Source organism: Gopherus flavomarginatus, chromosome 1, assembly GCF_025201925.1.
Source record: "Gopherus flavomarginatus isolate rGopFla2 chromosome 1, rGopFla2.mat.asm, whole genome shotgun sequence".
In the NCBI taxonomy this organism is placed as follows: Eukaryota; Metazoa; Chordata; order Testudines; family Testudinidae; genus Gopherus; species Gopherus flavomarginatus.
This window is the reverse complement of record NC_066617.1, coordinates 143,919,073-143,935,714: the sequence shown is the minus strand read 5'-3', so window position 1 is coordinate 143,935,714 and position 16,642 is coordinate 143,919,073. Positions and strand designations below refer to the sequence as shown.

The 16,642-nt window shown below is 47.8% G+C and overlaps 1 protein-coding gene across 1 annotated transcript in view; it reads right to left on the bottom strand.

Annotated features, from left to right (window-relative positions):
* A2ML1 (alpha-2-macroglobulin like 1) overlaps positions 1 to 10,228 on the bottom strand; it is a 64,525-nt gene extending 54,297 nt beyond the window's left edge. Inside the window, exons 1-5 of the mRNA XM_050943143.1 lie at positions 10,052 to 10,228; positions 5,350 to 5,512; positions 3,766 to 3,818; positions 1,512 to 1,532; positions 250 to 409 (exon numbers count right to left, since the gene is read on the bottom strand). Of these exons, the coding sequence (XP_050799100.1) occupies positions 250 to 409; positions 1,512 to 1,532; positions 3,766 to 3,818; positions 5,350 to 5,512; positions 10,052 to 10,177 (523 nt within the window). The 5' untranslated portion in view covers positions 10,178 to 10,228. The remainder of the gene's footprint in view (positions 1 to 249; positions 410 to 1,511; positions 1,533 to 3,765; positions 3,819 to 5,349; positions 5,513 to 10,051) is intronic.
* Positions 10,229 to 16,642: the final 6,414 nt, after the last annotated feature.

The following is a 16,642-nucleotide window of genomic DNA, read 5'->3' as shown; positions in this document are numbered from 1 at the left end:
AACAGGTTGGTTGGCTGTCACCCAGCTTAGAGAGGAGTGTGTGTGTGTGTGGGGGGGGCACTCCCAGAGACAGCATGTCCCTGGAGAGAAGGGGTGGGGATGTCTTCTCTAAGGCAAGCATTCGCTTGCAGTGTCTGTCTCAGGGTTGGATAGGGAGTGGGCTTCCTCAGGCTGAGATTCCCCTGGGACTGTCAGAGAGCGGAGTGGTCCTGCTGCCTCCTAAACTGCATGCTGCTCTCCCCTCCATACCGTACTCCTCCACACTGAAGATGCTGTAGGCCTTCCCATTGTCCACATTGATGGTGTACGTTCCCAGGGGCGGTTCGGCTGCCAGCTGGAAGGACAACTGCACGATGCCTCGTGCTGGTTTCACATTAAGCCACTGGCCAATCCGGTTATTCTCAGGATCCTGATGCCATGGACAGAAACAGGATTAAAATGCATCCCATCTTCCCTGTTTTACTCCCCATGCAGCCGAGCCCTTGGGTAGACAGGGGCTGGGAGTGCTACAGAGGCTGGGCCCTGCACCCCCTGAAGGTTAGTGGCAGGGCCGGCTCCAGCTTTTTTGCTGCCCCAAGAGACAAAGCAACAACAAAAAGATAAAGCCTCGATTGGCGGCACTTCGGCAGCAGCTCAGTTGCACCGCTTAATTCTTTGGTGGCAATTTGGTGGTGGGTCCTTGGCTCCAAGAGGGACTGAGGGACCCACCGCTGAATTCCCGGACATGCCGTCCCTTTCCATTGTCTGCCCCAAGCACCTGCTTCCTTCACTGGTGCCTGGAGCTGGCCCTGGTTGGTCATGCAGAGTACCACCATGCAGGAGACCAGGGTTCCAGGCCTGGTCTCTTGCTCTTCAGGGGCCAGTACAGGCTGTGAGCACTGCAGAGGCTGAACTCTGTGCCCTAGGGGTAGTGCCCTGTACTGGTAGGTGGGAGACCTGGCTCCCATTCCCTGACCTGGCCTCACTCTCCTGGAGCTGGCAGGGGTTAGAATTGCTGCTGTCATTGGGCTCTGGGTGCCCTACAGTTCACACTGTCCTTTACTGTGCATGACCTGAGGTTGATTCCCTGTCCTGGTCTCAGGTTCTCCACGGGCTGGTAGGAACTGAGGAAGCTGTGGAGGCAGGGCTAGGTGACCCCAGCAGATTAGTGCTCTGCAGGATGGGAGAGTGAGGCTCCATTTCCCTAGAGATTAGCAATCTCTGCTGCTGTGCAGGACACCCTGTTTCTAGTCTGTCAGTGCTGGTGGGAAGATGGGAATAGTGAGGGGGTCCAGTCTGGCACCCCCTGCAGGTTACTACTGTGTACTGCTATGCAGGAGACAATAGTTCCAATGCACGCTTCTCACAGCCGAGAGCTGCAGGAAGAGGGCCAGTAACCCTCCTGGAGGGGGTGGTCAGCACTGCCATGCAGGAGACCTGAGTGAGTCACAGTCTTGATCTCTCATTTGTGTGTGTGAAGAGAAAGGAATGGAGAACAGAAGCATCTCAGTATGCATATGAGAACCACTGACCTTCAGCTCCACCAGTGGGTACTGAAAGAGAAAACCAGACATTAGTGATCTCTGTGCTGTTGCAGGGAACAGAACCTGCTTCATGGGCTGGGACCTCCCCCACCCTGAGAGGTGAAGCCAAATCCATCCCTACTCTTAAGTCCATGAGGTTGTGCTCAGGGCCTGGGCATTCACAGCAGGAGCATCCAAGTTCTAGCCCTGCTGTTGCCATGAAGTTCTGAGTGACCACAGTGTGCAACATGTGGCACGTGTTTTGTTACAGTAACAGGAACCTCCAAGTATAGGCACCAACTATGTGGGTGCTCTGGGGCTGGAGCACCAATGGAGGAGGGAAAAAAAAAAAAGCCCAAACCTCAAACAAAAAACCACAGTGGGTGGTTGGCAGCCCCCCTCCTCCTAATCAGCTCCTCCCCACCCAGCACCTCCCAGTGGCCATGCCAATCAGCGCCTCCCCCCTCTCCCCAAAAGCACCTCCCATGCGCCAGTGATCAGCTGTTCAGTGACATGCAGGAGTCGCGGGGGGCGGGGGAAGAGCAAGGTCAGGGCATGCTCAGAGGAAGGGCGGAACAGGACAGGGGTGGGAAGAAGTCTGGAGCTGTGTGGGGTGCTGGCACATTAGAAAGTCAGTGCCTGTGCCTCCCAGCAATGTGAGCTCAGATCAACCTCTCTTGTTCCTTACAAGGCTTGAAAGTATGCAAATAATGATTCCCACCCCCTTTACAAAACTTCCAAAGTTGCCTGGACACTTCCCACAGACCCCAGGGGAGGTTGCAGGAGGAAGAGTCCCATTTGGCAGCAAAGGAGGAGTCTCATGTACCTTCCTTAGCTTGGCTGGCTGCTTTTCCCTGTTTTAGTTTTATGCTAATAGCTCTTAAACAATTTCCTAGGCAGCTTTAGGGAAGGTGGTTGCATCATAGGTCAGAGCAACTTCCCCTGTTCCCCCTCTATGGTCCAGCAAGGGCATCGACTCTAGGCTTCTGGCTCCCCGGCTGTCACCTCTCTTGGGTGAAGACACTTCTTTCTCTTGCTCCTGACCAGGTTGTTTCCAGGCTGAACGGTTCCCTGCTTACACTGATATCCCTAGCAAAGTCAGACTGTCTAACCAGGCCTCTTTTACCTTCTATTTAGAGTGTATCTACTACATAGCTTCTTCTAAGCAAGCATATTTTATACTGAAAGCATTACAGAGAAGACAGAAGAACCTCCCTGCATGTTAATAAACTAACCAGACCTCACCCACTCCCGGGTTTTCCTGTAGCCTCAAGTTCCTAACACCCTTTGCTCAGTAGAAGAACCCAGCCTTATGGGGGCCATGGTAGGCCAAAGTCCTTCCAATCCTCCCCTAAGGATTGGGGACCCCTTGGACAGGGGATCCTGTCTATGTGCTGGAGCAGAAAGAAGGCCCTGAGACAAGTAATCTCCAATCCTTTCATTGTCTGCTGGTCTCTGCATAATCGAGCTTGAACTAGTACATGTGAACCTCTGCAGGTGGTGGCACTTCTCTGGAAGGGTGACACCCTGAATGAATTTGCCTAAGCACCCCTCACTGTTCCAGCTCTTGGAGGGGCTGTATTTACCCTCCCCATGGAAATACATACAATCCATAGCTCACAAAATACATAAACCAGTCATTTAATACAATAGACCCCTGCCCCCAGATATTAAACTTAAATTCAGGAAGTATCAGAGGGGTAGCCATGTTAGTCTGGACCTGTAAAAGCAACAAAGAATCCTGTGGCACCTTATAGACTAACAGACGTTTTGGAGCATGAGCTTTCGTGGGTGAATATATCTGACGAAGTGGGTATTCACCCATGAAAGCTCATGCTCCAAACATCTGTTAGTCTATAAGGTGCGACAGGATTCTTTGCTGCAAATTCAGGAAGGTTTAACTTAATTCCACAAGATTTATCCAGGATATTACAGGACACCACCATATTTGTCACAATTCAATTTCCTGGAGCAGCTCCCCATACCTCAGGGGAATGAGGTGGCTGGGCTACAGCTGGCAGCTCAGTGCTGGCAGCACTCAGAAGCCACCTGATTCTGGTTTGGATCTGGGGGCCAGGAACAACAGGAAGGGAGTTTAAAGGGGAAATCCCAGATCCCTTTTGAAAATTCAAACTCTTGGAGCTGCTGAGAGATCCCAGATTGGTACTCCTGAGGTACAAAGCCCTCTGCCCCAGGGCAGAAGCAAATGCAGGGTCTCTCTACACACTACCTCCTTCTCTCCTCTTCCCCTGCCACATCTCACCTTGTCATTCAGTGGGATGAAATTGTTGTTCAAAGTGACAATTCGAAACCTCACTGCAAATGGGAAAAAATAAAATGCCTTTAGACTAATCTTCATGTGAGGATCCAAGCCTATCTCCCCAGTCCCAGCTGCATACATAGGTTCAAGGCATCATTTCAGCATGTTCCCTGAAGCCTCATAGTTTGAGGCATTAAGTATTTGAGGGCTTGATGGGCTTTGAAGACAGGGATGGGGAGGGAAATATGTAGCAAGGAGAAAAAGAACTTAGGAAGTATTTTTGTGAAGTGTGGTGCGGAGGTGGGTCTAGTGCACTGGTTCTCAATCAGAGTCTATGACCAGGTTTCAGGGGGTCCACCAAGGATCAAGCTTCAGCCTTGGGTGTCAGGGCTCAGGGTCAAGCTTCAACTTCACATGATGGAGCTCAAGGAGGTAGTGCCACCTCCACCCTCCCCGACTCAACTCAGCGGGCCACTCAGCCTTTCTGAATTGGGAGTGGGGGGGGAGGTGCAACCCAAAATTGCAGCATCACTGCAGAAGAGAGATCTCCCCCGGCCATCAGAAGGGGTTGCCTCACAGCCACTGACTCCATGAGTAGGCAGCAGCTAGACAAGGAGACATCACTCCACTGCCCTGCTACCTCAGCACAGCAGGGAGCATAGCCAATGGAAGGCAGAAATCAGTGAGGGTGGTGGTGGGTGTAACCCTGTGTGCTCCTCCCCCTCCTCCTCCCAATCACCTCTGGTTGGGGGTCTGCAGGTTTGTCTATTTAAGTTTAGGGGTCCCTGGGTTTAAAAATATATAGTTGAGAACCGCTGGGCTTGTGTTTCCACTTCATCTGTTTTACAGGGTTCTGAAGAGATGAAGCTGAAAGACAACAGGTGTTTTCGGTGTGAAATGGGAGGAGTTTATTTTGGCTGTGTGGGAGAAGCCTGAGAGACCTTTTAAGAAAAATAATCTGTTGGTCAGGGGTTGTGAAAGGAGAGAGAGAGGAAAACAAAACAAAACAAACACACCACATACACACACACCCCTCCCTAAAAAGGCCAATGCTCTGCCAATAGCTGCGCAGATTCTCAGGGAGCTCACTGGAAAGGAAAAATTCTAGACTAGTTGCACACACCAGCAGATACACTGGCATTATCTTACTCACCCCAGCATCTGTGAACGAACATCTCCAGACACGTGTACACTTGCAAACTCACACGTGCACACTGGTGCAGAAACACACACAGCCCTTCAGCTACCATCACTCATAACACTTGCAGACCTCTGCACACGCCAACCTCTAGGCGTGAATAGATCTGCAGACGTGTACTCGCCAGAGGATAAACACTGCTTATATACCAGCTTGTAGACAAATACCTCGTCACATGCACATCTGCAAACACACATGCACCAAAAGCCACTTGCCCACGCCCACGCCCTTGCAAACACAAATGCATACAAACACAACAGTCTCATCTGCACGTTATGCTCATTTTCACTAACACAAAGAAAAAACGCTCACAACTGCACACCCAATGGCACATCTGCATGCACACAAACACAGAGAAAGGAAATCCCTCAGGGCAGATCCCTTCTTACCCAGCTGTCCTGGCATATAGAGAGGCTTGTCAGTCTGCACAAAAGTGCTGTTGTTGGCCCTCTGAATCAGGACTTGTTTCTTCTCAGTTATCTTGCTCTTGCCCCCACGTACAGACAGCTGAATGGTAGTGACTTCCTCAGTGCCCCCTGAAGGAGGTGGGACCTGGGGTACACAGGAAACAATATTAGGAGAGTTAGGCACAATCCTTAGAAGAGGAAATTAATGATCACATTGCCCACTAGTGAGTAGTCCCCACAGAGGAGATAAGGAACCTACTTCTGCGGCCAGCTGAGCAACTTCTCCTTTAGCTGAAGAGGTCTGTGTTCTTGGAGCTCCTTCAGCTCCAAGAACACACGAGAGTGTGACTTAAATGGTAGTTGTGACTACTAGGTGCTGCATATGGATTTGTTACATACTGTGAAAGTGTCAAGAAGTAGGTGAAAGTGGGCTCCAGCTCTCTCCCCCAGGTTATTGCTAGGTGAAGAGTATTTATCAACTCAAAGATGTGCTGAGTTAGGGCTTCACCAGTGCCATTAGCTGCACAGATCTGACCTTTGCCATCGTTCAATGGACTGAACGAGACAATAGTTACCAGCCTGTGGCTCCTTCACCAAGCATCAAAATGAACACACACCTAGAGCAGTACCAAATACTGGGGCCAGGGCCAGTGCTTCCATTTAGGCAGCCTAGGCAATCACCTAGGGCGCCAGGATTATTGGGAGGAGGCATTTTGCCAGGGGGGGCAGCAGGTGGCTCCGGTGGACCTGCCACAGTAGTGCCTGCGAAGGGTCCCCTGGCCCCACGGCTCCAGTGGAGCTACCGCAGGCATTCCTGCACACGGTCCGCTGCTCCTGCGGCTCCAGTGGACCTCCCGCAGGCACGGCTGCGGCAGCTCCACCGGAGCCGCAGGACCAGCGCGCGGGGTAGCGACATAGCTGTGCACCTAGGGCGCGAGAAACCCTAGCGCTGGTCCTGACTAGGGCACGTGCTGGGAGCTGCCAGGCATGAGGTGGGAAGAGGAGGAAGACAAAGGGAATCTGGGCACTAATAATCAACACAATACCTACTTCATTAAATGCCCCAGACAGCCCATCTCCACTAACATCATGTGCTGCCTTCCTCCCAGAGACCATTACACTTCAGTTACTTTGCATTAATGAGTGTGTGTGTGTGTGGGGAGGAAATAGGGTGACCAGATGTCCTGATTTTGGGGTCTTTTTCCTTATATAGGCTCCTATTACCCCCCACCCCCATCCTGATTTTTCACACTTGCTGTCTGTTCACCCTAGGGGATAAGAGACCAAGAGTAACAGCTTGCGCTCCAGTGAATGGCATAGCACAGTCTTGCACTGCTGCAAACCAGTACCATTTCTCTCTCTCCTTGTATTCATGGTGAGCAGGGGAGAGTTAAAATAGAGATGACTCAGTGGGTATGTGACCATGAGCCCACTGCCCAGCTTTCTTATCTATCATTTACAACCACTCAGAGTTTGTTTATAATAAAACACTTTGCAGAACATGTGAATTGCAGTGGTAAGTGTCCAAGGGCTGTGACATGTGTGTTGACATTGCCACAACATAGCTTGGGGCAGGAAGAGCTTCTTGCTACAGCGCCACAAAAACCTTTCCCTCTGGGCCCTAATATTACTGGACTTGCTCATTAACCACACCTGTTAGGGCACACCCAGTCAGTGCACTACTCTGTACAACTAGCAAGGATCCTGCTTTCAGTCTTCTAGAACTGAATTTTGGGGCCTGTCTTTGGGCAACAAGGAAAACATATACACATAAGAAAATAGAAGGGTTTCATTCAGCATCCTTATACATGAAGTGGGTGTATATCAAGCGGGGTCCACTGGGAGCAGTCCTGGGTCCGGATCTCTTCAATATCTTCATCAATGATTTAGATAATGGCATAGAGAGTACACTTAGAGTTTGCAGACAATACCAAGCTGCAAGGGGTTGCAAGTGCTTTGGAGGACAGGATTCAAATTCAAAGTGATCTGGACACACTGGAGAAATGGTCTGAAGTACTCAATTTAAGAAGGAACAAATCAGTTGCACACATACAAAATGGGAAATGACTGCCTAGGAAGGAGTACTGCAGAAAGGGATCTGGAGGCCACACTGGATTACAAGCTAACAGGAATCAACAGTAACACTGTTGCAAGAAAAAAAAAAAAACAAAAAACCCACCACCAAACCACCATACACACACCACAAATATAATTCTGGGATATTAGCAGGACTGTTGTAAGCAAGACATGAGAAAGTAATTCTTCCACTCTACTCCACTCTGATTAGGCCTCAGCTGGAGTATTGTATCTAGTTCTGGGCACCACATTTGAGGAAAGATGTGGACAAAATTAGAGAAAGACTAGAGAAGAGCAACAAAAACAATTAAAGATAGAACAAATCCAATATTTTCAGTCTAGAGAAGAGAAGCCTTAGGGGTACAGTTTTCAAGTACATAAAAGGTTGTAACAAGGAGGTGGGAGAAACATTGTTCTCTTTAACCTCTGAGGACAGGACAAGAGGCAATGGGCTTAAATTGCAGCAAGGGCCGTTTAGGTTGGACATCAGGGTAGTTAAGCACTGGAACAAATTCCCTAGGGAGATTGTGGAATCTCCATTATTGGAGATTTTTAAGAGCAGGTGAGACAGACACCTGTCAGAGATGGTCTAGATAATACTTGGTCCTGCCATGAGTGCAGGGGACTGGACTAGATGACCTCTCAAGGTCTCTTCCAGTTCTACGATTCTATGCTTGTTATGTAAATTAAACTAAACAAGACATGGTGTTTTCAGGACCCCTTAGCATACAATTATGCAGCCTAATGAACATCTGCATACTTATGGCGGTCTTTTCAAGTTGCCACAGAGTTGTGTTCCAGAATTTCAGCCTGCCTTAAAAAAAATTAAGCCTCTAGCCCTCATGGTTGTGAAGAGCACCTTCCAAACATGAACTGAGTGTTGGCATGGTAGTGATGTTGCCTGAAACAATAGCTTTCTTAAGGCAAACCCATATAGCTGTGGGACAAGTGCTGCTGTCTTCTACAACAAGGACAGAGACGGCTCCATACAGTCATCATCCCTCAGGCAATCATGTGTGTTGGTATCTGCCCCTACTCCAGGCACTGGGCATCAGATTGTGGAGCTAGCACTGGCTGAAATGTTGCCAACACCCTTCCCATTTACCCAGCATCCCACTACTTTTCTTCCCTCTCCTCCCAGCTACCCTGTCACTGCAATGGAATAAGTGATAAGTAACCAGAATTTACCTGCCTGCTTCTTTCTCTCTGGCTCCTATTCCCTCACAGCATACTAGAGAAAGATCCAAGAGAGATGGCTCAGAGGTATCAGCACAGTTGAAATCAACACAGGTGTGACAGAATGTACCCCATATTCACACCCTACACACTATTGTAATAATCTTTGTACAGAGAATGCCTTGTAAGGTATTGGCACAAAGTATTGCCTTGTAAGGTATTGTTTGAAACCTAAAGTTACTGATCAGTGTCATCCTGACAAAATGTGTGGCAACATTGTATGTTAATGCCATAAGTGGAATCTCATAACGTATTAACACGTTCCAAACTGAGATTGGCAAACAGGTCTGTCTCAGACAAAGGAATATGTGCTCTGCTTAATTTGCATTTAAGCAGTAAATAAAGTCAAGCAGTAATGGATGCAAAGGAAGCTCTAACAGGTGTGTGTGTGGGGGGGGGGAAGTAGCAAGGAACATCCTTCCCCCCCACAGACTTTGTCTCCTGGTAACCAGCTGGAAATGTTTTTCAAGAAAGACTGAAGTTACAAAAAGGAGGGAGAAACACCACGAGCCACCCCCGTCTTCCCATTGCTTCACTACACCTGAAGGCGTAAAGGACACAGCTGATGGACTAGGGGGAGTGGTCCTGACCTCATGAGTTTGGTCAGTAAGACTGCTGAAAGCCCGGGGGGGGGAGGGGGACAACAAAAACACCTTTGTTTAGATTTTAACACAGTTTGTTAAGTTAGGCACCTGTTGCATTTTATCTTTCTTGTAACTGTTTCTGACTTATGCCTCACTACTTGTACTCACTTAAAATCTTTATTAATAACCTTGTTATATTGTTTTATCTACTCCAGAGTGTTTAAATTGAAGTGTTTGGGAAACTCCATTTAGAGTGGCAAGTTGTGTGCCTATTGTTCCTTTTAAAGGAAATAACAGACCTAATATAGCTTGTATAGTCCAGAAGAGGGCTGGGCAGTAAAGAACATACATTTCTGGGGACAAATCTAAGACTAGGGGTGTGTTAGGGTCACCCTGCAGTGTCACCCCCTCCTGGGGATCTACAAGGCTGGTGAGAGCCAAAATGTAACCCAAGTATGATTGGCAAGCTGCAGTTACACACAGACACTCAGGGTGTGGCTTGTATAATGGAAGGCTGTTTCTGAGTGACCCAGGTGGGAGCTACTTCTGCAAAGTACTGCAAAGCACCCAGCATTGCAGGGCAGGGTAACACAGCTGCACAGAAGTCTGAATTGTACTCTGGTATGTCACAACAGGTATTTGAATACCATGGCATGTCCTTCTATACCAGTCACACCAGTAAACATCTTCACACAGGTGCATTAGCCTAGCCAAGCCAAACAGTGAGGAAGCTCCACAAGCACACTCACATCCAACTCACACTATTTGAAAGTCCCACAGATACTTACAGGGAAGCTGAAGCATTTGAGCTGTCTCCTCTCCCAGACGAACCTATCCAGCAGCTTGTAGGTCTTGATCTTGGTCTCCAGGGTGATAGTGAGCAGCATGGAGCTCTTCACGTTACTCAAGTCCATGCAGACCTTCTCTGTGGAGGGATAGCTCAGCCGCGCTGGCAGCACAACCACATAGTTCCTTGAGCAGGGAGAGAGAAAGAATCAGAGGGAAGGATTTAACCATGTGTGTTGGTTTTAAAACATTCCCAGGGAATCAAGTTCTCTGATTGACCGATAAACTGTACCAACCTAACTGGCTGCTTGTGAACTTAGAGCTGATTTATGCAGAAGCTTCCTTCCCTGGCACAGGAGACAGGCTGAGTTTCTCTCCCTCACCATGCTCCCTCCATTTCTCAAGTGTCACCCCTTCCTGGGGATCTACAGGAGATAGTCAGATACACCACAGCAACAGTGTCTGGCAGCCTCCACAGGGAGACACACCCACCCCTCACTGGGGGAGGCTTGGAAAATCTCTACTATCTCTCAAGGAGGGTTGAGGCTGCTTTTGTCAGTTTTGGTTTCTGCCTTCTAATCAAAGCAGCTCTTTCCCAGATTCTGTCACTCTCTGTGACATCACAATAGTCTTCCTGGCTACTGGAAGTAATGTTGCACTGCATGACAACATATCTTATAGGGCTGATGTACCTTGGTTAACTTTCTCTGTGCAACCATCTTCCATTATCACAGTACTTCTCAGTGAAGAAACACAAGGACTGGACAGAGGGAGAGATATGGGAAACCAAACACAAAGAAAACTATCTCCAGCTGGGACTCCCTCCTACACCCTGCAATTCTTTGCCTAAGAAGTTACCTGCCCTTTGGGACACCCTAACTATCTCCCTAGTAACAGCCAGTGGTGGCACAGAGGATGATATCTGGGGAGGTTAGAGGGGATGGTATCAGCATGAAAATTTCACCACTTTGGAGGTGTAAAGAACAAGAGAAGGGAGAGAAATGCTAGGAATCAAGGAACAAGAGACCCCAGACCTGGTCTTGTAACTCAACTGCTTTAGTCAGTGAGTCTCCACCCAGCACTGACACCAGACTTCCAACAGATTTCTCTGTCCCCCACATGCTGAACTATAAAAAAATCTCCAGCTTCTTCTCTCGCCTGCCTCCCCCCATCTTACTCCACTTAGGGGTCTTGGAAAACCTGCTTTTATTTCTCCGCTCCCTACAGACTCCCTCACAGCATTCACAACTGTCCCTGTGCACCTCCTGTCACTTGTTCCTTCCTCCAACTGTCCCTCCTCCACCTACCCATTCTCCCCTCCAACCAAGTACCATTCCTGATCCCTCATATCTAACCAATTGCCTGCTTCCCTGACTGTGTCAATTGATAATCCCTCTTTCCAATCTGCCAACCATTATCATCACACCCACCCCTACCCATCACCCTCAAACATTTGTCCCAGCCTCCTTACTCCCACTTATCTCCTCCCCAGCAATCTATCCCCTCAACCTACTCTGGCCATTTGTAATGCCTCTAGCCACCAAAGTGCCCACCACTTCCCCCCACAGCAATTTGCTTCTTCCTTCCAACCCCTTACCTTCTTCCTCTCCACAGTCAAAGAGCTGGAGCCAATCCCTAACCCCACAGTGACTTACGGGACAGGGTCATCCAGGACAGCAGATTGGAGGAGTAGGGCCAGAGTGCTCAGGAGAAGGAGCCACATCTCCTGCCACAAGCAACACCCCAAGGTGAGCTACCCAGAAGCCTCTGGGTAGGATTCAAGTTGAGGGGGAGAGAGAAGAACAGAGTCTAAGCTGTTTTCTCTCTGGCTCTCAGCTTATGTGGTACCGGCCTTATATCCCCATTCTGTCAGGGGTGTGACTCTAAAGAAGACTTCTTGCCTAGTCAGGTATGGAAGACAATCCACCAATCAAGAGCTGGAGAAGGGAGGGTGGGGAGTTCAGATTTAACCTGTGAAGGGAGCTTATTCTGGACTGGAATGGAGATGAACGAGTTCTGGAAAGCTGGAAAAACCACTTAAACTCAGGCCTTTTTTCTCTGAATTTGCCAGAACTAAGGAGTATATACATTATGTGTATAAGTACAGTATGCACAGTGAGAGTTTTATGAGAGTAAAAGAGAGCTCATATGTACTATGACAGACTCAGACCAGTAGGGTACAGGAGTCTGGTAGAGGGCAAATATACTGGTCACTGGTTGAGTAGTTTTCTGTTCCCTGAGTGACCAGAGCAGGGACTGCACTAGAGTAATCAGGAACCTGCTAGAACCAATTAAGGCAGACAGGCTGATTAGATCACCTGCAGCCAATCAAGGCAGGCTAATCAGGGCACCTGGGTTTAAAAAGGAGCTCACTTCAGTTTGTGGGGGGCATTTGAGGAGCTGGGAGCAAAAAGCACAAAGAGCTGAGAGTGAGAGTGAGAGTTAGTGCTGGAGGACCAAGGAGTACAAGTGTTATCAAACACCAGGAGGAACGTGTTTGGAGGAGGCCATGGGGAAGTAGCCCAGGGAGTTGTAGCTGTCATGCAGCTGTTACAGGAGGCACTATAGACAGCTGCAATCCACAGGGCCCTGGACTGGAACCCGGAGTAGAGGGTGGGCCCAGGTTCCCTCCAAACCTCCCAACTCCTGATCAGACACAGAAGGAGTTGATCCAGACTGTGAGGGAGATCACTGAGGTGAGCAAACCTGCCAATAAGCGCAGGACTCACCAAGGTAGAAGAGGAACTTTGTCACAATACATAGAGTAACACTGGCTGCAGAGAACTAGTTAAGTTCCCACTCCTAATTGACATATGGAAAAGAACACACAACTTTGTCAATGCAGCAAATACTTCCTGCACTAGGGGATTAAAAATTAAATACAAATGAAAACATGAGCCACCCAATGTAACACCACTCCCAGATTATAGCTTCCTAACCAGTGATGCAAACAACCTTGCCTCAAACCAAACAATGCTGAAGGTATTTAACCAACACTTAAAGCAACAATATATGAATCACCTGAAAGAACAAATGAAGAACAGTTAAAAAAACAGATTGCTACAGAGCCCTGCAAAGAATTATCATATCAGGGTTGTATTTACAGTAGCAAACTTCATAGCCAGAGTTCACCTCTTATGCAGCTCATCCAATAGGAACAACAGCTGCCAACACCTGTAGCATAGACAGGACTCAGACATTTTTGCCCCGTCATCTAACACTGTTCTGAGCAGACATACAGTTGAGCTCTGTCTAGATGCCATATATCCACATTCTGTCTGTAGAATGGAAGCTGTAATGTCATTGCTATTACTGGTGGAGCTGCACTGGTAGAGAGTTACAAGTATGTTTGCTAGTATAGACAAGACTTAGCAGACTGCCTGTAGCTCCTGTATGGCCCATCCAGCTGACAGCTACCACCCTCTGCTTAAGAAGTACACAGCTGGCAGAAACTAGGCAAAGATACAAGCACTCCTAAAGGACTGTATTAAAGCACATTTGGAGTTTCTAGACCAAACCATTTTTGAGATAAGATGGGACATCAACTCTGTTTGAAAATAGCTATACAGTGAGATCATCCCAATATTAGGAGTCTAGTATCTCCAAAACACCTTAACTGATTTCCCTCAGACTTTCAAGGGGAAAAGATCAATCCCAGCCTAAGCTCATAATTGTGGCAAATGGATCACAATTCTGGTGTGGGTGCAGTTACAAGGTTGTAGGGAGAAAGACTAATGGAAATTTTGCCTCTGCTTTACCTCTGTAGTAGCAACTAGCATCTCTTCATAATACATGTGTACTGTATGGTAAGTGTGAGAAAGTGCTACGTGCCTGCTCTAAAATTAACCTGCATACCTTTATGAACAAGGAAAGGGTAATATAATGGAGAAGGACAGGATTATGTACACAGTATCTAGTTCTCGAGCAGCTGGCAGATGACAAATCTAGCCAAGGGAAAGTACCAAATGGAATGGCTCAGTCCAAATGAAAGAAATTGCAAAAGAATTTGCATAGAGATGACATATGTGCAGCTGAGAAATCCTTCCATTGTTCTGAGTAATGTGTTTCTGCAACTGATCTACAGAATAGAATATATGGACTTCATTGCTTATTCAAGTTGCGGAGATAAAAATCAAATGATATTTTTATTGCTGTATTCAGGTTAAATCACCTGCATCCAGTGCATCAGCATGAAAGTTTGCTGCAATAATCTGAGCTGTTTGCATTCCTTAGTTTGTGTACTTTCAATATGTTTTTCTATCCGATCACACAGTTTCTTATGTTCTTTGGCCCGGTCACCGGGAAGCTTCTCTTTCAGTACAGTTTGCTCACATCTAATGAACTCAATTAGACATGTGAATGGCTTCCAAAATTAAATCCCTACCCCTAAGCCTTGGGCATCCTATGCCAGCAAAAACTTCTTTTCCTCCTCTCATCATTATGGGCCCAAGTAAAGGTTTTAGAGGAAGGGGAGGGGTCCTTGTGCTACACTGAGATGTGGCAGCTTGCCAATATTCTCACTGCACGTTCCAGCCAAGAGGAAATCACAGTCCTCAAAGTAAAGCTGAAAATTCATATGCCGCACCTGCTGCTGAATAACACTCAATTATAGCTGGGTTCCTGCACTCCAGAGAGGTAAAATAGGCAAGGGAGACAAGTGGATCCAGTTCATGTTAGAAAGGGTTCAGGTGTTACTGTTGTAAAGTACAACTGTTCTGAAAGACACTAACACCTCTCATGAAGTCTTGACACACTAGCCCAGTACGTGCAATGATCTCCCCTCCTTCAGTGTCTTGGCTTGTCCATTCTTCTTCCTTCAGTCTCCCTCTCTGTCCTTTCTTGAGACAGAAATTAAAGGTTGACGCTCTTGACCCTTACAGCTAAAGTGCTCATCAGAAACTTGGCCTGCCTCAGTGCAACAGCCTCCCTTCTGAACCACTGCCCCAAAATGAAGGGTTTAATTTCCCACGCTCAGAACATCCTGAGCAATCCATCCCCTCAACCTGGGCCCCAACTCAAACTGCTGCACTAGTGATGAAAATCATCCCTCTGTATGTACATTGTTTGATTTTTCCTCCCAGAATAGTATCTTCTGAAATTCTTAGCACAGTCTGTAAAAATACCAGGAAGGTCTGATTTAAGTGATTTCCTTTGTTTCAGTTTGGGTGCATGGATTTGACATTCAGATTCCTAGAAAATTAGAGTTGCTTATGAAGTCACACATCCTTTCTGTCCCAGGAGTCCTATGAAGGATTGTTCCCTGTTTGCCAGGGCTATGTTCAGTCCTAGTTTTATAATTTAAGCAGTAGTGTTTCCACCATATCCCTTGCAAAGAATATTTCACAATATAATAGTTAAACTGTGGCAGTTCTACATCAGGCTCTCAGGTCTGGAAAGTGCAGTACAGGATCAAGGGGCACTGGCAGAGCTGTGTGGAGAGCCCAGGACTGGGATACAGGGGGTTGCAGGGCAGGACTGAGGGGCATTGGCAGAGCTGTATGGGGAGCCCAGAACTGGAACAGCAGGGGGGTTGCAGGGCAGGATTGAGGGGCACAGGCAGGGCTGTGTGGGGAGAATCTATAAAGCAATATTATTGCCTCTCACCTGAGCTATCAGTATCCTAGGCCTTGGCTACACTGGCTTTACAGCGCTGCAACTTTCTTGCTCAGGGGTGTGAAAAAAACACCTCCCTGAGCACTGCAAGATACAGCGCTGTAAAGCGCCAGTGTAAATAGTGCCCCAGCGCTGGGAGCGCGGCTCCCAGCGCTGCAAGCTAATCCCCATGAGGAGGTGGAGTACATGCAACGCTGGTAGAGCTCTCTCCCAGCACTGGCGCTGCGACCACACTCACACTTCAAAGCACCGCCGCGGCAGCGCTTTGAAGTTTCGAGTACAGCCAAGCCCTTACTTTCACAAGAAATGTATGTTACGCAAGAAGAGGAGATAGGGAAATTATCAAGTATCTGAAAGCTGTTAACTTCGAGGAGGGAGAGGAAATGTTTAGGGTGGAGGACTAGGTGAAACTGAGGAAAGGGGGGAAATATCAGGATGGATCTCAGGATATCCTTGCTCATAGGAAGATTACTTAGCTGTATTAGGCAGTAGCATCCTCCCCACAAAGGAGAAGCTCCATAGTTTGCGACATGTAAAACAAAGACTAGATGAAGCCCTGGAGCAGAGTGTAGGGAACAAACCTGCACTGGCCAGGAGGGAAAGAAGTGGAGGAAGGAGAAGTGCTGACCTAATTCATTTTTACCAGCTCTCTAATTACTGAGTGTGTCAATTCTACCTCTAGAGAGACAAGGTGGGCGAGGTAATATCTTTTATTAGACTAATTTCCGTTGGTGAAAGAGACAAGCTTTCAAGCCACACAGAGCTCCTCTTCAGTGCACAGCCTTGAGGAGGTTATGGAGAAATGATGGATCATGAGGAGCACTTTGAGGGCCAAATCTAGAAGAGACACAATGGCACCATGGCTGCTTATGGCAGGCCTGACTCAAAAAAACAGTGATAAGGGAAAACCTGATAGGTGCAAAACCCTTGGCAGCACAAGATTTGCAAACCTGTTATTTTGCATTCTGAAAGACAGAATC